This window comes from Pelophylax lessonae (genome assembly GCF_965119305.1).
Source record: "Pelophylax lessonae genome assembly, chromosome: 1".
Lineage (NCBI taxonomy): Eukaryota > Metazoa > Chordata > Amphibia > Anura > Ranidae > Pelophylax > Pelophylax lessonae.
In genome coordinates, this window is record NC_138768.1 from 191,622,730 (window position 1) to 191,645,189 (window position 22,460).

General features: G+C 44.8%; 1 protein-coding gene across 4 annotated transcripts in view; it reads left to right on the top strand.

Moving 5' to 3' along the window:
• The window catches only part of DMXL1 (Dmx like 1), a 328,770-nt gene that overhangs the window by 29,315 nt on the left and 276,995 nt on the right, over positions 1-22,460 (top strand). For all 4 annotated transcript variants that reach the window (XM_082251711.1, XM_082251708.1, XM_082251710.1 and 1 more), the window contains exon 2: positions 12,357-12,482. In XM_082251711.1, the coding sequence (XP_082107837.1) occupies positions 12,357-12,482 (126 nt within the window). The remainder of the gene's footprint in view (positions 1-12,356; positions 12,483-22,460) is intronic.

The following is a 22,460-nucleotide window of genomic DNA, read 5'->3' on the forward strand; positions in this document are numbered from 1 at the left end:
TGTGGAATCAGAGAAGCAGGAACAGCAGTTATGTTCCGAGGACTGGTCCAGACTAAAGGGGCACTCCGCCTATGCTGATGGTTCTGTATAGGCAGCTTGTCAGGATTTCGGAAGCTGGAACAAATAGCAATGTATGGGGCTGGTGCAGCAGACAGCCAGGCAAGCACTCGAGTAGCTCTGAGAGCCAGGATCAGAGGCAGGAAGAGAATCTCAGGAATAGCCAGGGTCATCAACAAGCGGGCAGCGAGGTACCAAGTCATGTGCAGAGCCAAAGTCGGGAACGGAGCCAGGTTAAGGTTAACAGAAAGGCAGAAGCGGAATCTAAGGTCAAATCCAGAACACGCCAGGTCAGCAACGGGGGAGGCATACAGGAACAATCAGGACACAGGGTACAGCTGAAGATCAGTCAGCAAAGGAAATACTCCTCAAGATGTGTGTTTCTTCTGTGGGCTAGCCAATGTGTGGTGTTAGGCTAAATGCTACTAAATGAATAACCACAGTGTAAAGCTGGCCATACACTTGGTTTTTTTATCAGCCAGCGAGCTGGATTGAGGAATCTACCCTAGTTGGACATTTTATTCCATTAGGGGCACAAGCTGCTTTCAGAACACACTGATCAGCGTCTGCAGCCATTGATCGAGGAAAGTGTTGGAAAATGTCCCTGAAAAGCGAGGAGCTGTCAAACAAGGGTGGCCAAACGCAAAGTGAAATCCAGCTGGTCCCTGATGAATTGGCCGCAATTCTTAATTGGGGGCAGTGCTAGGAAAAGGTCATCCAGCACCTAGGGCAACGATGCCAGAGTGTCGTCGTCCACACCCCCCCCCCCTTTTCCTTTAGACTTGGGCTTAGCAGTGAACAGAAGCTACTAGCACAGGGCGCTCCCATCCCTGCAATAAACCATTGTGCCTAGGGCAACTTTCCCTTCTGCCCACTCCTTGTCCCAGCCCTGCTTGGGTGGGCTAAAGTCATAAATTTGTGTTTTCCATATTGTAAAGTGATTTTCTGAACACTCATTTTCTTAACGCTGTTCTTTGACCATGACTTATTGCCACTTTAAATAGAAATGTTTTCTGTCTATTTAAGGATTTCTAACTGAATACCCCTTTCTAACATGTCAATTATCCTTTTGTGTAGCATTCTTTAACAAATTGTCCTTTTCAGAAGAGTTTTTTTTTTTTTTTTTTTTTTTTTCCATTCCTAAAATTGTTATACCCACAACAAACCTAAAATATTTTGACAGGCTTAAAATAGCATGGAGAAGTGTAGAGGCAGTTTGTTCCACACAGAGGTTTTGTATGGCTTTACCTGGTACACTGACTCATTAAAGGTCTGACTGTGCTGGAACAGGAAGTCCAGGTCCTGCTTGAGACTTTTGTGTACTGTATACAATATGAACTGACAGAAGACTATTGTCAGAAAATACCTGTTCATCTGCGTGACTTTCCTCTGTTTAGCACAATTACAGAAACAAGCTCTGGACTTCGTGCCAGTTGTTTTCACTGATTTTAATCTTTTCTTTTTTTTTATCAAATTACAATTAGTGAACTATTATCCATCCAAAGATTTTACTTCTCAATGCTGTTGCTAGAAATAAACATTGAGCAGTTTTAATGGATAACATTTTCTACAGATATTCATGCAGAAAATTTGAAGCATAAAGGTGTTCACAAACTAGAATCTGTGCATTGCTGCTGCAGGCAGTTATGTAAACCGTGACCTGTTATCTTGAATGGGGGCTGCATGAGCTGTACGTGTTCATGTGGTCCTAAATACTGCCTACACTAGTAAATTTCATGACCTATTTTTAGTATACTCAGCGTGTGGTATCGCATTAAACTGTAGGGCTAATAGGAATCATTAGGATGTCATTCACAAAATACCAAGTCAAAGTCACCACATAGCAAACCTATTGCAATGTAACTGCTTCGAGAAGTGTAAGGATCAATGGAGTTAATTTTTGTGTAATTATCGGTCAAGTTTTTTGATTGATTTGCTCTAGTTTTTTTTTATTTAGGAATTTTATAGGATAAGTTCACTTTTTAAAAAATATTAAATGCACATTTTTGTGTAGTTAAAAAAAAAATGTGCATTTCTTATTTTTTTTTTGTTGCAGGAGCCTGTAAAGCATTGCACCGGTGATCAGCAGATCGCTTATGCCATGCAGGTCTCCTGCAGACCTGTCAGTGTATCTGCTTTCTCGTCTGAAAGCCAATACATTCTGACAGGAAGAATCAATGAACTACCACAGTGGTTGTTCATTGAAAACTACAAGCTGACAGCTGTAAAGGATGCCAGAGCTCTATGTATAAATGAGGTGGTCATGTGGGCGGAGCCTCGCACAGCTGCGCTGTTTTAAAAAAGTGACAGCAAGTATGGGGAACTTCTTCCTGTACTGCCGTCATAGGGAGAACGGGCTGCAGCAGTGGGAGCATTTTATGTTCCACCTTAGAAATGGGTGGAGCTAGTAACTTGTTCCCAAATGTGAACTTGTCCTTTAAAGGGGCCCTCATAGTGTGTAACCCAAAAGGTGTGGAAGTTACAACTGCTTCCATGGGTGTGTCTTAGGACTCAAACCTTTTTTTTTTTTTTGATTGATTAAAACCCACTACAGTGATAATTTTGGCTGATAAACACTATTTTGAAGAACATTCTTCATCAAAGCATTTGCTGAGCAGCTTCATTGAAGTCCTTAAAGAGGTTGTAAACCTCAGATCATTTGAGGTCAGATTAGTCATGAAAGGCCATTTTATCTCTAGTGTTTACTTCTCTCTCCAAAAGCTTTGAGTGTCATCCCATCAAAGATAAAATGGTGATGGGGAGGGAACAGCTTGTCTGTTTACAACACAGCTCTGCGTCATTCGTTTGTTCCTGTGCCGTATGTGAAGGAGGCGTGTCCTTTTCCTCCAATCAGCTCTCCCACACTGTACAAGAGCTCTAACTGCAGCACCCCGCCTCCTCCTCTGTGCTCCTAATAGATGAAGAAGGATTTTATCAAAAATGAAGCACTCTTGAAGGGATGTAAAAAAAAAAGAGAAGACTGCAGATAAACCAGTAAATGTTATTTAGGAGGATTCGTTTAATCTCTGCTTATCATCTGAGGCCAGTCACTTCGCTGGGTATATGTGAGTGTTTACAACGATCTTAAAGTATAAGTACACTTTTTTTATTTAGTTTTAGATAGAGCGGAGAGGGATTAGAGCACCTGTTAGTTTTGTTTTGTGGTCTATACCCACCGTTAAGGAGATTCACCCTCTCTATTTGTCCTATTTACTTTCACTTTCAATGATAATGGTAAAAGAAAATACAACATTTTTGGGTTGTCCCCACTAAAGTAGAAAGGGGAAATCTTATTTTAATGGGGGACACTAGTTCTGGTAACCTAGAATTTCTTGGGGATCCCTATTTGCAGGGATTTCCTCTCACTTCCTGTTTGGCTGTGGGACAGGAAGTGAAGGGAAATCTTCGCAATGGGACACAGAAGGCAGAAAAAAAATTTGACAGCGGTTATAAACCTCCTCTATTCAAAATGTTAATAAACAAAAATGCGCCTATAGTTATATCTTAAGGCTGAGTTCACACTGGTACGTTGCAGGAACCACAGCGATTCCTGCCCCGCATCGGATTTAAAGGCAGTTTACACTGCGCTCTGCAAACTGCTGCGGGTGTCAATAGAAAATGAATGACACCCTTAAATCGATTTGCAGAACACAGTGTGAACTGTGGAATTGGATCGCTTGAGTCTGGACAAGAAAAGGGTTCTGCACCATTTTGGTGCAAATGTGATGTGGTGCGAATCACATGTAATGTCTGCAATTGCACTAGTGTATACCTAGCCTCAAAAGGATTGTAGATGCAGAAGGTGTTATTATCCAAATGCATTCTACATTCAGCAGTCCCCCTAATAGAATTACCTGTGCCCACCTTTATCCAGCGATGTTGCAGGAGTTTCTCAGCTGCCCGGGACTCCCCTTTTAATTGACACCCCCAGCGTATCGCATATGGCAGTGTGAACTGCCAGGGGTTCGGATGCGATGTGGGAACGCGCTGTATATTTGCAGTGTTCCCACATCGCACAAATGTGAACTGGGACTTAAAGATTGCTTGGGGTCACCGTAACCTTTATTAGTGCAGTTGCAACAAAAGTACTGTTCATGGCTATTTTGTTTTATTTGCACTAACATTACATTTTCAGAACAAGCTTTCGGGTATTCCCTTCTTTGTCCAAGCAGTACTTTTCAAAGCTTGGAAATACTAATAGGTTTATTTTCTGCTTTGATCGAAACAGGGTGCACAGGTGGTTTTCATAACTTAGTAATTTCCACATATTGATCTAGTGCCATCATTACCATGCCCTATAATTTGATCATGTATGGTTTGGTAGTAATTGTACTAGAATCAAATCTTAGTGGATTTGAAATGGTTTTGTCTCATTCGTGGCAATTTTAAACACTAATGTGGCACACTGCTTTAAAACATTTGGCTGATCACAGGAGCCACAATCAAATAAAAAAAAAAAAATAAATAAAATAAAAAAGGAAAAATTACACACAAATTCTCTCTCCCAGCAGCAGTTGTCTAGGGGCAGCAGAAAAATCAGGTAAATCCTTGCTGGAGTGCATTTGACTGGTTCTGTCTTCTCTGCTGGAGGTGTATATATAAATGCACACAAAGGAATTGTTTAGTCAACATTCCAAGATAGAAGTGGCAGAAAAATGTTTGTGGCACATCTAATAGCTTGTTTAAAAATGCAGTTTTTTCCATCCTCATACTCTCTTATTAATCAAAGTTCCCGATGGAAAATCTCTTCTTTGCTACCTATAATAGTAGCAAGGTTAAATAGATACACTATATTGTCAAAAGTATTGGGACACCTGCCTTTACACGCACATGAACTTTAATGGCATCCCAGTCTTAGTCTGTAGGGTTCATTATTGAGTTGGCTCACCCTTTGCAACTATAACAGCTTCAACTCTCTGGAATGCTGTCCACAAAGTTTGAGTGCGTCTATGGGAATGTTTGACCAGAAGCTCCTTTGTAAGCTCAGGCACTGATGTTGGATAAACTATAATAATATACACCAAGGAAAGACAAATATTCAGGCAATGAGTGTCCAATATTCCTGTTCACTTTAGAGGGTAAAGAGACCACCACTAGCACCAAAACAAGCAAAGCCTCTTACCAGATCCAATTGACTGGCATCACAAGGATCAAAATACACAGGAAATCCCATAGATAGATGGCATATACATGAGATTCTCCTCAGCTGACCTGCGACCGCTTTACTGGATGCCGGATTATTGTAACCTCAGTGCACACATAAAAAGACACTCCTCATGGTGCAGTACGTTTAAATAGGCATTTAATGCAAATTAGTAGGCAACTTACATGAATTAATAAAATAGTAGGCGTTTCAACAGATGTCAGACAGTTGGATAACTAAATAGATGGCCGCGGCGTCCCTTCGCTGGTGCACACGTCACGCATCGTTGGCCCCTCCCTACATGTTTCGTCATCAGTTGACGTCTGGGGCATCGGTGGATCGATCCCCCGCTGAGAAAAACGGAGTCCGCCTGACGGACTGCGTGGGTGAAAGGGCCCTTATCCCAAAAGGGAAAAAACAGTTTTGTTGCAACTGCCTAAACGAATATGTTAGCTGAAGTTCAGCTTTAATTTGTTAATTAAGACCATCCAAATCTGTGAATCTAACACTATCCCATCCCTATACTGACAATGCTACTGTTCAGTGGTGTCTCTGTTGCTTCTCCATCCAGAGATGATAGTCTAAACAGTTTCTGGATCAACAGGTGAAAATAAAGGAAAAAAAAAATAAAAACAAGTGGCCGCCATCAAATTTAAGGATTGGAAAGCTTCAATATATAACTTTTTTTATTTTATGTGTTATTACCGCTTTAAGAAGGGTTGATGTTTTTTATTAGGAATTTTTCCTCAATGTTCTGTTAAAATCTTTCTGCTTGGAAGTAATACTATGTTTAAAGTGGCACAAAAGGGATTACCTTAAGTGTAGCTACTCCACCCAAAAAAAAAAAAAAAAAATTGTTTATTGCAACTTACCAGTCATTAGAACACACATGGGGTGACAACACTCATTTACTTTACAATATTTATACTGCAGCAGTGATGTCCCCTTGCATCAGGAAGAGTGTATTACGACTGCAGAACACCTCCCTCTCATCTCAAGAAAATATGTGGAAGGTTTTATAGTCGCAATACACTCCTACTGTGCTGACTCTGCCTCCTTTAACTCCTCTCAGTACCTCTGTAGTTCAGAAGGCAGGCTCTGTGAATTCTGTGGCACAGCAGTTCCTATACATGGGGCATATTGAATTCAAGTTGCAGAATTCAAGAAAGTAAATGTGTGCGGATATTCACAAAGTACCGTATTTATCAGCGTATAACACACACCTAAATTTTAGGAGAGCAATTTCAAGAAAAAAGCTGAAATTTAAAATAAACAGCTTTGAACTCAGAACATTTTTTTTATAAATTCAGCCTCGCCAGCGCAGTGCCCTAAATGCAGCCTCGCCAGCTGCAGTGTCCTTAAATGCAGCCTCGCCAGCTGCAGTGTCCTTAAATGCAGCCTCGCCAGCTGCAGTGTCCTTAAATGCAGCCTCGCCAGCTGCAGTGTCCTTAAATGCAGTCTCGACAGCGCAGTGCCCTTAAATGCAGTCTCGCCAGCGCAGTGCCCTTAAATGCAGCCTCGCCAGTGATACTTTTCAAATCAATTTTAAAAAAGGCCAGAAAGCAGCTCAGAGAGGTAGAATGGGGCGGGCCGGGACGAGGAGAAGGGAGGACGAGCTATCGCTGTCATCAGAAGTCCCGGCGCCTATGATAGACGTCACACATCTCAGCATAGGAGGCGGGACTTCCGATGACAGCTCGTCCTTCCTTCTACCTCTCGGCGCTGCTTCCTGGGCTTTTTTTTTTTTTTTTAATATCGTCGTATAACACAAACTGTTGCTTTTTCCTCCATTTTTAGGAGGAAAAAGTGTGTGTTATATGCCGATTAAATACGGTAAATACGCATGTTCACTTCATAAAATCTGGTCCCCTTTTGAAAAAAGTTTGGACACCACTGCCATAGATGATTCAGGCAGCAGCGGGAGCCGTAGGCTATCAGTAAATCCTGTGAGGAGTGAGGGCCGGCTGTGGCCAAGCTGCGCTGTGTGTGTGTCTATAGACTCATACAGGCCAGGCCTGTGGTGTGCCCGCGTGTATGCCCACATAGCACACGGCTTGCTATGGGGGCACATGCAGGAGGGAAAACGGCCAGTGGGTAACTTCAGAAATGGAGATTCGAGACTGCACTTTGCAACAGTGCTTTTTATTTGTAGAAAAAAATGTGCCTTTGGAACCACTGTAGTAGTAGTGGGCTAGAAACTATTGAAATACAATGTGTAAATTAATATAATGATTTTACAAATAGATATGCGTTAACAAAAGTTGCTGCAGATTCTTCTCTTTTTAAAGCAATGGTCTTTTGTTCATCTCTCTTCAATATTCTTGCAATTATGCTATGAATGAGCCTTTAGAAGACAATTTTTCCATTATGTAGAATAAAAGATAGACAGCGTGGGGGATACGAGCATGATGATACAGTATTTTGTATAAGCAATTTTTAATTTTATACAAAGCAAGTTCACAAACCTGGATTCCAAGTAACATCAAGTGACAATATGTCCGATATTACATTGTTGACATATAGGTTCTCTTAAAGAACAAAGCTCCTACATTGCTATCACTGTAAAGTCTGACAAGCATCAGTTTACCGAATCAATAAAATGTTCTTGGAGTCTTGTCAGTTCTTCTATTCAAGAAAACAAATGTATTATTATTGACACTCATGCAGAAAAGAAAAGCAAGAAAATAAAAATGCAATAGAACAATAATACAATAGGAGAGAAACAAAAAAAAAAATCCTAAAGCGTGTCAGTATAATGTACATTGAAGTACCACATCAGGGTGTACTTTAGATTGTCCCAACAATTTTTATCAAGTAATGTCAGTGAGTCGGCTATCAGAGAAAGTCTGATTTATTATTGTTATCATGATTAAAGCTAATAGCATCAGTCTTTAATCTCGTAGAAATAGTACATCCAGCCCGCCCATACATCTCGGAATTATGCATTTGTTTTTAATGTGCAATTCCACCTCTCAGCTTCCTTTTTGATCTTAACCTCTTTTTTTTTTTTTTCTAATCTAAAATATGGTGTAGTATTTTACTTTGTGTATCTTGTGGTATTGGGCTCGAGTACAGGCAGTCCCAGAGTTACAAACATTCAAATTACATACGACTCATACTTAAACGGAGGAAGACAGGAAGTGAGAGGAAATCTACCATTTTGAAGGGAAATTCACTCCTGTAAGAGTTCTCATAGGAAAAAGGTGTCTCCACTGAAGCTTTATCACCAATCCCTGTTTTCATGACAACCCAGAATTTTCAAAATCCAATTGTCACATAGACACAAAGTGAGGTGAAATCTGCTAAACGTGCACAAACGCCAAAGAAACCTTACAGGGGCGTTAACCCTTCCCTAAGCTATTCAAAAAAATAAAAAGTTTTTTTTTTTTGGCTGCAGTTACACTTAAAAAATGTACCTGTTCCAACATACACACAAAATCAACTTAAAGCGGAGTTCCGGCCTCAAAATTTTTTTTTAGATCAAAATACCCCCAGGACAGTCAGGGCTAGTGCATTTCAGCAATGATAGCCTCTGAACTGTCCCTGGGTTCACTTACCTTTTAGAAGAAATACTTACATTGAAAATGTTTTCTCCAGCGCTGCCATCTCCAGGTGTGGGCAGCTGAAGCCAGAGCGTCCTCTTCGTTGTCCTCTTCGGTGACGTCTGAGTCCCAGAATGCCCTGCATCGTCCCCGATCATCACTTCCAGTGCAGGCGCATCATCCCTGCACAGCTTCTGGGCATGCCCAGAAGCTGTTAAGCAGGGAATGACACCCCTGCCCTGGAAGTGACGAGCAGGGCCGGTGCCAGGCGCATTGACTCCTGGGAGCGATGACGTTCGGCTCCCAGGAGTTAATGCAAGCAGGAAGTCACAGCGTGAGCCGCGGCCGCAGAGGGAGGAAGTGGAAGGAAGGTACCGTATATACTCGAGTATAAGCCGACCCGAGTATAAGCCGAGGCCCCTACTTTTACCACAAAAAGATGGGAAAAATCATTGACTCGAGTATAAGCCTAGGGTGAGAATGCAGGGCGGCAGGCATGGTACAGGAGAATGCAGGGTGACTGGCATGGTGCAGGAGAATGCAGGGTGACTGGCATGGTGCAGGAGAATGCAGGGTACTGGCATGGTGCAGGAGAATGCAGGGTGACTGGCATGGTGCAGGAGAATGCAGGGTGACTGGCATGGTGCAGGAGAATGCAGGGTGACTGGCATGGTGCAGGAGGATGCAGGGTGACTGGCATGGTGCAGGAGAATGCAGGGCGGCGGGCATGGTGCAGGAGAATGCAGGGCGGCGGGAATGGTACAGGAGAATGCAGGGTGACTGGCATGGTGCAGGAGAATGCAGGGTACTGGCATGGTGCAGGAGAATGCAGGGTACTGGCATGGTGCAGGAGAATGCAGGGCGGCGGGCATGGTACAGGAGAATGCAGGGTGACTGGCATGGTGCAGGAGAATGCAGGGTACTGGCATGGTGCAGGAGAATGCAGGGTACTGGCATGGTGCAGGAGAATGCAGGGCGGCGGGCATGGTACAGGAGAATGCAGGTGACTGGCATGGTGCAGGAGAATGCAGGGTACTGGCATGGTGCAGGAGAATGCAGGGTACTGGCATGGTACAGGAGAATGCAGGGTGCTGGCATGGTACAGGAGAATGCAGGGTACTGGCATGGTACAGGAGAATGCAGGGTACTGGCATGGTGCAGGAGAATGCAGGGTACTGGCATGGTACAAGAGGATCCGGGGTTGTGGGCATACTACAGGAGATGCAGTGCTGTGGGCATGGTACAGGTGGACCATGCCCGCAGCACTGCATCCCTTGTAGTGTGCCCGCAGCCCTGCATAATGGCAGGTAGTGAAGCTGTTTCACTTACCTGTTCCAGAGGCGCCTTCCATTTAAAAATGGTACCGCCCGGCGCCGACACGTCATTGCGCACGCGCCGCCGCCGCGCGTATACTTTCGGCTATTCCCGGCCTCTCGGGAGAGGCCGGGAATAGCCGAAATTACACGAGCGGCGGCGGCGCGTGCGCGGTGACATGTATGCGACGGGCGGCGCCATTTTTAAAGCTTAAGCCCGTCGGAGCGGACGGGGAATTTTTTTTTTTTTTTCCTTGACTCGAGTATAAGCCGAGGAGGACGTTTTCAGCACAAAAAAATGTGCTGAAAAACTCGGCTTATACTCGAGCATATACGGTAAGTATATTTTTTTCAAAAACAAGGTAAGTAAAGCAAAAAATCGTTATTAACATTTTCATGTTACTTAGAGCAAGTGGATGTCAAATTTTAGTTTTGTGGCTGGAACTCCACTTTAATAACAAACCTACAGAACCTATCTTGTTTGTAACCCGGGGACTGCCTTTATGTACTATTTTATCATTGTCAAAAAAAAACACAAACTAACATTTTGTTATACTGTATGCACTTTATGGGTCTTTTCGGTATCTTAAAAGTCCCTTACTTCTTTTTTTCTCCTATATATTGTTTATACTTGGGATGTTGATTAGGGATGATTGAACTTTGGAAAAGTTTGGTTCGACCAGAACAGCCGAATTTCCTGAAAGTGCGGTTCGGATTCCAGAACCCCATTGAAATCAATGGGACCCGAACTTCTGGAATCAAAAAACACAATTTTGAAGCCCTAAAACCCAATAAATGCCCCTAAAAAGTGCCTAGGGTTCTGGGTCTTGCCCCAGGGACTATGAATCAGGCAAAAAAAAGTTCTTAAAAATTGTTGTTTTTGATATATATGTGTGTATATGTATACCCCTAACCCAGATTTTGCATAGTGGGGTCACCCTGACATGGCAGAGTCAGTTCACCCTAAACTACACTATGGTCACCCTGACAGGGCACAGTCAGTTCGCCCTAAATCACACTATGGTCACCCTGACATGGCAGAGTCAGGTCACCTAAAACTACACTACGGTCACCCTGACATGGCAGAGTCAGGTCACCCTAAAATACACTACCGTCACCCTGACACTTAAAGCTATCCCTACAAAAACTAGATTTTTGAATCTAACTATAGTGGTATATAGTACCCTAACTACACTGCATATCCCTTTCCTCACACTAATAATTGCAAAATGACACTGGAGCTTTACAAGCAGCAGGAGAAACACAAATGCTTCCACTGTCTTCCACAGCCTCTGTATTACAGTGCTAGAGTTTTGGCGGGGCTATGTTATATACTGGGGGGCGTATTCACTCCTGATTGGCCTCTGGACCCCGTAGTCACTCCAATCACATTTTACTGATGTTTCTGGGCCAATCATGGGCTTTTAAAGCCCTGTTCCTGTCCCATTGCATTTTGGGCGGTTCTGGTGGCTGAATTCCGAACTTTTACCGCAAAAAGTTCGGAATTCGGCCGAATTTCGAACACCCAATGTTCGGGTCGACCTGAACCGTTCGATCATCCCTAATGTTGATACCACTAAACACATTGTATAATCCCAGGTACAGCTACACTATTTTTGGTCAAACATAGTGAAAAAGTGGAAATGCACCTGAAAGACCTTATAAATAGAAGTTGCCAAACTGCCAAATCGAAGTTATTATATGGCAGTCACATCAGCAGGAGAAGTGAGAATAGTGGCTCGTACAACAAGGTTGATCAACTCAGCCCATAGGTTAATTTGGCTCAAGATTTGGGCAAGAGATACAGTTGTGCTCATAAGTTTACATATCCTGGCAGAATTTGATTTCATTGGTCATTTTTCGAAGAAAATGAATGCTAACACAAAAATGTTTCTCTCATGGTTCGTGTTTGGCTGAAGCCATTTATTGACAACCAACTGCGTTTACCCTTTTATAAATCACAATGACAACAGGAGCTACCTAAATGACCCTGATCAAAAGTTTACCACTTTTGGTTGAAATGGTGCACAATAAACTGTGGCTTTGTGTAACTAAAAGGTAGACTTGATCCACCTGCTGAATTATATGCATTTTTGGGCAATTTTTAGGCATTTTGGCAAGGCACCCCCTGAAGAAGCCTCAGGGCACCCTGGTTAAAGGGTGCTCTAGGAAAACTGCTTTGCACATGCTTGGCAGAATCTTGCTGTACACACTAACCTTGTGAGCCATGTATGCCAACTCACTAAAAAACAAATAGCTTAATTTAATTTGTGAAATAAAATGTACTTATCTTCTCCACAGGCTTACGCATCTGGATGTGATGTGGTGATTCTGGGAAGTGATTTTGAGAGGCTACAAGTGATCCCTGGAATTCAACATGGAAATGTTCTGGTTGGCTGCGTGGACTGTTCTATGCAACAGGGCAGGGTAGGAATGAATCATATTAGTGTTTATCCATTTTTTTTTCTTTTTTAGCATGATTTTACATTCTTTAACACAATTCAGGCTATGCCTCCTACCTAACAGAAGCAGTAACAAGTATGTTTTGTGGAAAATTATAAACTAATTGGTACAGTCTGTTTTGGAACAGTAGATCATTTTGAGCGGTTTTGTATAGATGTGTTTTTTACTCCTACCGGATGCTGTGTTTCTGCATTGTCACATGATTATGTTTCTAAACTGACTACAAAGCATAATCACAGTGTGATTTGAGATAACCAGCAATTCTTTATTTAAAAAACAATTACTGTTGAAAGGGTTATTTCTTCTAGGACATAAAACCCAGAAAAAATAAATTGAGTTATTCCACCTGATTAGCAGCTTATAGTTGGCAGTAAGATTAACTAAGATCTCTAGATCTCATTTAGACTTGTGAATGGGATGTTAGAAATGTTCAGTTGAGTCGAGTTTAGTGTCGCCCCCCCCCCCCTTCCCCCCAAGCTGCAGTGACCGGGGATGGGGGGTATTCACATTCCTCAGTCTTAGCCTGCCAAACGCTACCTATTCAAGCGAATGAGAAAGTACTGCAAACGCCCCACAACTGCTTGCAATGCATGCAGTTGTGGTGCAATTATGGGGTTAAAACAGGCGATCCCTACCTTTCCAGTAGCTCTGTGGTTTGGATGCATGCCTAAGAGCCCTTTCAGACCAATGTGCTCCCATTGACTTACCATGGAAGGTGCTTTTTTTGTGCACTTTTGAAAACTGCACCAAAAATGCAGCATGCCGGACTTTTCAAAGCGTAGTGCACCTGCATAATAGACTTATGCCCTATTGTGATTTGGACAAACCTCCTCACCGTGGGTAAACAAAAACACCCACCAGCCCGTGAGTAGACCCTTTGTCGCTCCTACAACTCCATGCACCAACGTTGGAGGTATAACTGTCAAATAGTGGTAACTGACAGAGGATGTCAGAGAACAAATTAAATGTAATTTTCTCAAAGTTCACGCTTGAGTGTGGGGGCCTTCTTCTTTTAATACAACCCAAAAATTACCTTATTTTTTTTCTTAAAATTGTGCATTTTCGCAGTTTTAAAATTTCATACGTTTTCTATTGTGAATAAAATATGGGGTTTTGAGATTTTCAAATCATTGCATTTTGTTTTATACAGATTTTAAAGTCTAAAAACTTTTTGGAATTGGGTTTATAAGTCTTCACTGCTCCTTTTAGAGTCCGAATAAGAATGTTTGAAAAGCAGATTTCTTAGACTTTCACTCTACCCTGTCTCTTGACACCTAGGGCAACCTTCTGTATTCCTTTGGGACTTTTTTGTGAGTGCTCTTGCCCAGGCAGAGCCCAAAACCTAGAGGGTCACCCTGGTTACTGTATATGATTTCTCTAGAACCACAGGGCCCCTTTCTAGCCATACTGTTGCGTGGGGCTCCCTCACTTCTTGGAAATCATTCTGCTTCACTGAGGCTCTTTTTTAAAATAATGTTATCACATTTTCTGGACGGGTTGTACTCCTTCTTCCCTATTTTCACAATAAAGGCATGTCAATTGCAATTTACCATAGCAGTGATATCAAAACTGACTAATTGTTATGTCTTCCTTGGGGATTAAAAATCCACTTCACATGGGTGACTCTATAAGGTTTTGTCCTTCTTCACAGGGGTGACTCTATAATGTTTTCTTCTTGTTTCACCCGGCTGGGGGGATACCTTGTCTGGCTAGGGCTTCCTTCCCCACTAAGCCCATTCTCCCAAATATTCTGAGACGTTTTTGGGACCTATCCAGCATCAATAGCCTGTTTTTTTCATGGATTTTGAAGCCACCCTGAATCCTTTTCACCTTTTAAAAATCAAGTCATTTTTTGCTAGGTGGCTGGTGGGTCTTCTGTTGATGCGTACTTCTTCAGCAGTGGTGCTTTTGCTTTCAACTGTTTTTTGGGTCCATTGACCCTTCTTGCTTCCTGTGGGCCTTTTTATGGCCATTTTTGCTTTTGTTGCCCACAGGTCTCTCCCCTCCTTTTCTGTGATCTTATTGTTTGCTGACTAAACCGAAGCCTCCTTCAGTGGGATGGGTTATATAGATACACTAGGGGCCGTTTTTTTTGCAGTGTCCAATTGCCTAAAGGTAGTGACATGTAACCATGTAAAGTTCCTGTGTCCTGTACTGTACTACAAGATATATTTGAGCAAGGGGGTGGTGCTTTAGGGCTTTCACATTCTAATAGATCTCAATTTGCTTTTCTCTGTCGCTCATTGACAGACGTAGTCCTCTTTGATTAATATCAAATTGGGTTATACTGCCCTCCACAGGAGTAGGACACTAGGCAGAAGAAAACGTTCCGGCCCCACTCTAGGGGCAGTCCCAGAGGGTATATCCTCTTCCTCTCTGCTACAGGAAATCAGTTTTTTTCTGTCTAGTCAGGAGTAAGGACCTAAGTTCCTTGCTGGGATCTTGTAACGCTCCTGCGTTTCATGTATGGTGTGGATTTTCAGCTGCAGAAATATTCCACTTCAGTAGTCATGTAAGAGAGATGCTGAGATACCATTCCCAACCTCAATGACTCATCATGTGTGGAAGGTCTTAATTCAGCTAGTAAATACACACACTCAACAAGCTGGTTCCTAGAGTGGCTTTATGTATGTAGTAACACAGTGATGAAGATTTAAGAGACAGGTTGAGTGGAGGTGGTAGGTGACAGACACTTGAAGGTAAGACAGTAGCAGATGGATGCAGGTAGGTTTAGCAATCATGTATGGTAGCAGATGACAGAGTAGCAGGTGGACATACAAGAGAGATCAACCCAGTGCAGGAATAAGTAGCAGTAGTCTTAAGAGCTAGCAATCTAGATATGCAGATGTGATAAATAGTCTTTACTATGCAGAGCTAGATAGTGTAAGCTTAGTATAAGTTTATAGAGGGTTCCCCTGCGGGGTACTTAGCACTAATAGCAATACAGCCGAAGGTTGGTTCAGGAGGAGCGGATGATCCGGAAGCGGGATACAGGGATCAGCGCAGCGAGGTTCCGTCAGCGAGGTATGCTTGCAAGCACGAAAGCTTCAAGCCAAGTTAGCATCCAGGTAAGGGTGTTTGAACGAACACATGTGAGTGAGAACCGGCGATTTAAATAGCCATCTAGTCCGGCGCTGAGTGATGACAGCTTCAGTCTTAAAGGGAAACACACCTATATGTGTTTCTTCTATCTAGGTAGATGGAAATCACCCGGAAATAATGTGATAGGAGGCACTGAGAGTGCCAGAACCTTACAGATCTTTGGTCCTGGCAAGATTTTTTTTAGAAAATTTTTTCCTTTTAGGTAGTTGTTTTCTCCAGTTTTCCTGTGAGATCTTCAAGCAAATCACGCCGGATCTGGGCGACGGGCTGGATGTTGAGATCCAGTGGTCACCCCAGCCGGCCTACGAGCGCGCGCAGGCCATAGCTCCGCGCTGGGTCGGCCGCGACATAGTCCCACTGGACGGGGACTGACCCTGCGAGTTAAACGTCTCGCTTGGACGCCAATGACCAGCATAGTCAAGGCGTCCGTATTGGTCGACAGCCCCCCACCTCGGTGGAGAAGGGATTCTGTTAAGAAAGGGTGCCCATCAGTTCCGGTATGGTGAGTAGATGTTCCCCCCTCCCCCCTGTGGGGTTTTTGGGATACGGGCCCCTCTGTGTTTGGTCGGACCTTTTGACATTAAGGTTCCCCCTTTAGCCTATAACAGGTTCACATATCTCCCTGTGATAGTGTGATTTGGATACTCCAGCAGGCTTGGTTTGGGAGCTGACACTCCAGCAGCCTTGGTTTGGGAGCTGACACTCCAGCAGCCTTGGTTCCTCCAGCAGGCTTGGTCTCCAAGGAAGCCTGGTTCGATTGACTACTGTATTTTGAAATATAAGATACTGGCATTTAGGTAAGGGGCAAACACCTACCTTATACTGAGGGATACAGAGGCTATCGCCATCCTCCTGCAGGCCGCATTTACAGGCCGCCGCCAGCCTTTCATAGCCGTTCGCAGGCCGCTGCTATCCTCCGGAGGAGCCACACTAGATCCGCAGTCCGCCGCCATTTTGCTGTAGACTGCACGTCACAGACTGCATTGTTTACACAGGCCGCCCGCAGGTCACGCAGGCCGCCATTTTGCCGTAGCCTGGTGTCTCCTGCATGGGGGCGGCCATGTTTGATGTGCCCAGCCTACCTCGAGGAGTAGATGGGAGCGCCGGAAGGCGTGCAAAGGGGGCGGAGCCACTTCCTTTTACCCGGGAAAGCTAGCACAGTCTGCATAGGACAACGCTGACAGCAGTTTGATAGAAACTTCTCTGCATCAGGTGGTGAGCCCTTGGGGTCTCTCTCTCTCTCTGTGGGGGTCCAAAGCAGGTCTATTGCGCTGGGGGATTACAAAAGAAAAAAAAAAAAAAAGAAAAAAAGAGGTATTTTATTGTTTCAAATTTTTTTCTGGCAAAGTGTCCTGGATTAACATGGACCCGGCCACACATGTATCTCCACCTGATCCCCTCGAGTGGCTGCAGGACCCTCCAGTTCCCCACTTACTATTGATGCATTATCAGCGGTTTTAGAGTCTTTTGTATCCCGGGTGGAAGTGGCCTGTCAGGGACAGGGTGCAAGGAAGCGACCCCCGCCTACCCCTATTTGATCTGAAACTTCAGATTCAGAGTCTGAGCCTGTCACTGCAGGTGCAGGTCCATCATCTGGGGCTTGTGTCTCGGGTACTGTCTCTTCAGACAGTGAGGAGGATGTTTCGGCATCTACCATAGCCCAAGAGGAAGCGTTGGTGAACGCACTAATTGTATCTGTCCGGGAAACCTTAGGACTGCGGGTTACACCGTCGGAAGTAGCTGAGACTGAGATCCCTTTTGGTACTAATAAACGGACCAAAATGGCGAAAGTATTTCCCTTGCCCAAATGTTTTGGTAATGTAATTAAGGAAGAATGGGGTCATCCAAAACGAACCCCTGCTATTTCCAAACGCATTATTAGGCGTTATCCGTTCGAGGAATCCCTCCTCAAGAAATGGACAGTACCACCTGTGGTGGATTCACCAATTTCCAGATTGAGCAAAGCTACGGTTATCCCATTGGAGGACGCTCCGTCCTTTAAGGATCCAGTGGATCGTAAGGTGGAAGCTGTGTCTCGCGCCATCTTTTCCCTGATTGGGTCAGCTTTTAGACCAATAATTGCTATTGGTCTGGTTTCACAAACTGTGACAGAATGGACCAAGTGGTTACGCCGGGACTTAGAGGGGAGAGACATCCCCCAGGCGGTATCAGATCTGCTGGAACAGATGATACAGGGGCTACAGTTTGTCTGTGACACTGCTCTAGACACCACTCCATTGTTGGTGCGAGCTTCAATTTCAGCAGTGGTCCTCAGGCGTACACTGTGGCTAAAGTGTTGGTCAGCGGACCAAGGTTCCAATAGAGCTTTGGCTAATCTCCCCTTTCAGGGGGAGCGCCTATTTGGGGCCAACTTAGATGAGATTATCAAGGATCTCACTGGAGGCAAGAGCACTTTTTTGCCACAAAGTACTAAGGGTAAAGGACCTCGTCAGAGACGGGGGCCTTCCTTTTCCGCTCATAAGAAATTTTTTCGCCCAGCGGGCGATAAAGCAAAGCCCTCCAAAACTCCTTCAGGAGGTTTCAAGGGGCGCTGGTTGGGCAAACAAAAGTCCGGCTCTTCCAGACCTAAAGATAAGACTACTAAAGCCTGAAGGTGCGCCCCCACCCATAGCTGGGGTGGGGGGACGTCTTCGCCGGTTTCCGGATCCATGGCTTTCCAGAATCCCGGACAAGTGGGTTTGCGAAGTCATACGGTCAGGTTACAAGATCGAGTTTCAATCACTCCCACCGGTGCGATTCTCCCCTTCCAATATCCGACTATCCCCGGATCGCCTAGAAGCTCTGCGGGGGGCGGTCACGGATTTAATGCAACAAGGAGTGGTGGTCCACGTTCCTTGGACAGAGCGTTTTCAAGGGTTTTATTCGAACCTGTTCACAATACCCAGGAAAGAGGGCAAGGTGCGTCCAATTCTGGACTTAAGAGCACTCAATCTTTTTGTCAAGATACAAAAATTCAAGATGGAGTCTATTCGCACAGTAGCGGCCTCCCTGCATCAGGGGGATTTTCTAGCATCCATAGACATCAAGGATGCCTATCTTCACATTCCCATTTACGCAGGACATCAGCGTTTCCTGCGTTTCTCCGTAGAGGAGAACCATTATCGGTTTGTGGCGTTACCCTTTGGTCTCGCCTTGGCTCCCCGGGTCTTCACAAAGGTAGTGGCCCCAGTTTTGGCGCTGTTGCGACAACGAGGCATAGCGATTCTAGGTTACCTAGACGATCTTCTGCTCCGTGCGGAGTCTCCGCAGACTCTGTTGCTAAACTTGGAGATCACCATGATCTCTTTGCAAGAGTTCGGGTGGCTGCTGAACCTGCAGAAGTCATCTCTGGTTCCCACCAGGAGGCTGGAATATCTGGGTCTAATTTTAGACACATCCAGGGCTAAAGTATTTCTTCCGGCGGGGAAACTCCGGAAGATTCAATCGACAATTCAGTTGTTACTATCCGACAACTGGCCTTCTCTTCGGACTTGCATGAGGGTCCTGGGTTTGATGGTGGCTTCCTTCGCAGCAGTACCATTTGCCCAGTCCCATACCCGAATCCTTCAAAAAGAGATTCTTCTCAAATGGAATCGGAATCCAGATTCCCTAGACAATCGGATCCGACTGAGCGAGTGGACCAGGGAGTCTCTGGTCTGGTGGCTTCGGTCTCCGATGCTCAGCCAGGGGAAGTCATTTCTTCCAATATACTGGACGATTGTCACCACGGATGCCAGTCTATCCGGGTGGGGAGGAATTCTCTGCAAATTATTTGCGCAGGGTCTTTGGTCCCTGGAAGAGTCCAGGTTACCGATAAATGTATTCGAACTGAGAGCGATCAAACTTTGTTTGATTCACTGGACCGAGCAGCTCCAAGGCAGCCCGGTTCGGATCCAGTCGGACAATGCCACAGCAGTGGCTTATGTCAATCATCAAGGGGGCACCAAGAGTGTCCTGGTGGCCATAGAAGTGGCCAGCATTCTTCGTTGGGCGGAACGATTTTGTTCCCTCTCTCTCCGCGGTGTTCATTCCGGGGGTGGAAAATTGGCAGGCAGATTATCTCAGCCGTCCGATTCTGGATCAAGGGGAATGGTCTCTTCATCCAGAGGTATTCCACCAACTGTGCCTTCATTGGGGCACCCCGAATGTGGATCTGTTGGCATCTCGGCTCAACAGGAAAGTGCGTAGGTCTTGTGACTCGCTCCCGCGATCCTCTAGCAGACGCCGCAGACGCGCTGATCGCCCCGTGGGGGCAGTATCAGCTACTGTATGCCTTCCCTCCTCTCAAGTTGCTGCCGAAGCTTCTTCGCAGGATAAAGGGTGGAGGGAATCCCAGTTATCCTGGTAGCTCCGGACTGGCCTAGTCGGGCCTAGTACGCCGACCTGGTCAGGCTGGTCGCAGACGTGCCTTGGCGACTTCCTCTCAGGGAGGATCTGCTGTCGCAGGGACCGATCTTCCATCCTGCTCTACGATCGCTGGCTTTAACGGCCTGGCTATTGAGACCCATAGAGGTGCTGAAGGACAAGGGGTTGTCAACTTCAGTTATTCCTACTCTAAAGCAAGGAAAACGACTTCCAGAAAGATCTATCATCGCACATGGAAGTCTTATATCGCATGGTGTGAATCTCTTGGGTTTCCTCCACGTTCTTATTCGGTGAACCGAATCTTGGCTTTTCTGCAACAGGGGGTTGAGCAGAATCTGGCCTTGAGTGCTATCAAGGGTCAGGTTTCAGCATTAGCAATCTTCTTTCAGAAGCTTTTGGCTATTCATTCCTTGGTGCGGAATTTCATCCAGGGGGTGCGACACCTGGCTCCACCAGTGCGAGCACCCTTACCGTCCTGGGATCTTAATTTGGTGCTGTCGGTTCTTCAGAAACCTCCCTTTGAAAATATCAGGGAGATTCCCTTGCTTACTTTATCCCAGAATGTGGCCTTCTTGGGGGCTATCACTTCTGCACGCAGGGTGTCAGAACTGGCTGCATTATCCTGTCGTTCCCCATATCTGGTGGTTCATAGGGATAAGGTTGTTCTTCGTCCGAATCCATCCTTCCTTCCTAAGGTGGTTTCAGAGTTTCATTTGAATAAGGACATTGTATTGTCTTCCCTGTGTCCTAAGCCCAGTCATCCTTGAGAATTCGCGTTGCATTCCTTGGATGTAGTTCGGGTGATCAGGGTATATTTGAATACTACGGATTCATTTCGTAAGACGGATTCACTGTTTGTGATCACGGATGGCCCTAAGAAGGGGTTGCCTGTTTCTGCCGCGACCATCTCTAGATGGATCAGACAGACGGTGGTATAGGCTTATTCTATCTAAGGGTCGGGATCCCCCGTTCCCTGTTAAGGCGCACTCTACTTTGGCGCTTAGTGCTTCCTGGGCCTTCCGCCATCAGGCGTCAGTGGTTCAGGGTTTAAGGCGACTACTTGGTCGTCGGTTCATACCTTTACAAAGTTCTATAAGGTTGACGTGATGGCATCATCAGATGCCTCTTTTGGCCGCAAGGTTCCTGCAGGCCGCTGTTTGAGGAGACTGTTGGTCTACCTCGAGGGTTTGTTGGGTAGGTCTCATCTTTTTGCTCGTTGAGTCCCTTGATACTTCTGGTTGGCTCCGGTTGGGCCTTCTGGATTTTGATTTCTGTTCCCACCCCTCATTTGTGGCACTGCTTTGGGACGTCCCAATTTGATATTAATCAAAGAGGACTACGTCTGTCAATGAGCAAAAGAGAAAAATGGATTTTTGTAAGATCTTACCGTAAAATCCTTTTCTCTTAGCTCATTGACAGACGTAGTACCCGCCCCTCTACTTTTGAGTTGGGTTGGGTTAAATTCTCTGACACTGCTTTGTGACATAACTGATTTCCTGTAGCAGAGAGGAAGAGGATATACCCTCTGGGACTGCCCCTAGGGTGGGGCCGGAACGTTTTCTTCTGCCTAGTGTCCTACTCCTGTGGAGGGCAGTATAACACAATTTGATATTAATCAAAGAGGACTACGTCTGTCAATGAGCTAAGAGAAAAGGATTTTACGGTAAGATCTTACAAAAATCCATTTTTTTTCATGAATAAAGCTTGTTGATACAGCTCAGTGTTTCATTAGTAATGACCCATCCTTTATCAGAGTCTCTGTCTAAAGTTTCAGGCAGACTGATTGTGCCTTAGATAATGCAGCGCTGCCTTACTGTCTCTTTAGCGGATGCATAGTGCTTTTGAAAGTCCTTTTTTCATGTGTTAACCACTTCCCGTCCATATATACATACATCCTGGAAAGGAAGCATTTATGCCAGAATAATGGCTGCATTGTTTTTCAGAGCTGATGGTTGGCTTTCATATGAAAGTGTTCTGAATGGCTCTACAGCTGCTCAATATCTTTTACAGGGCTGGGAAGGCCCCCCTCCCGTCACCATTCCTGGGCTCTCCTGTCCAACCGGGGAGTCGGTGACCACTTTAAGCGGTCAGGTTGGCTCTCCACAGAAAAGATTGAGGAACATCCATTCTTCGATCTCCACTGTGAGGAATGAAGCAGGAAGCAATGATGATTTCATCTGTCTCCGTTTCAGTGCTGTGTTTTTTTTCTGGCTGGTACAGCCAGGAAAGTAGCTGATCAAATAGATCTCTGTTTGATCGGCTGCTTTGGAGGACAGAGGAGGGATCTAATAAACCCCAGATTTCTCCATACAGTGCTCCTGTCACTGCCCAAGCTATCCAAAGGGGTATTGTTTACATCATGGATTAGGCCATCAAGTTGACTGAAAAAAAAAAAGTGTATAAAAAAAAAAGTGTATTAAAAAAAAAAAAGTTAAAGCAAGTTGGACTTAATTTTCTTATTCTAATTTTCTGAGA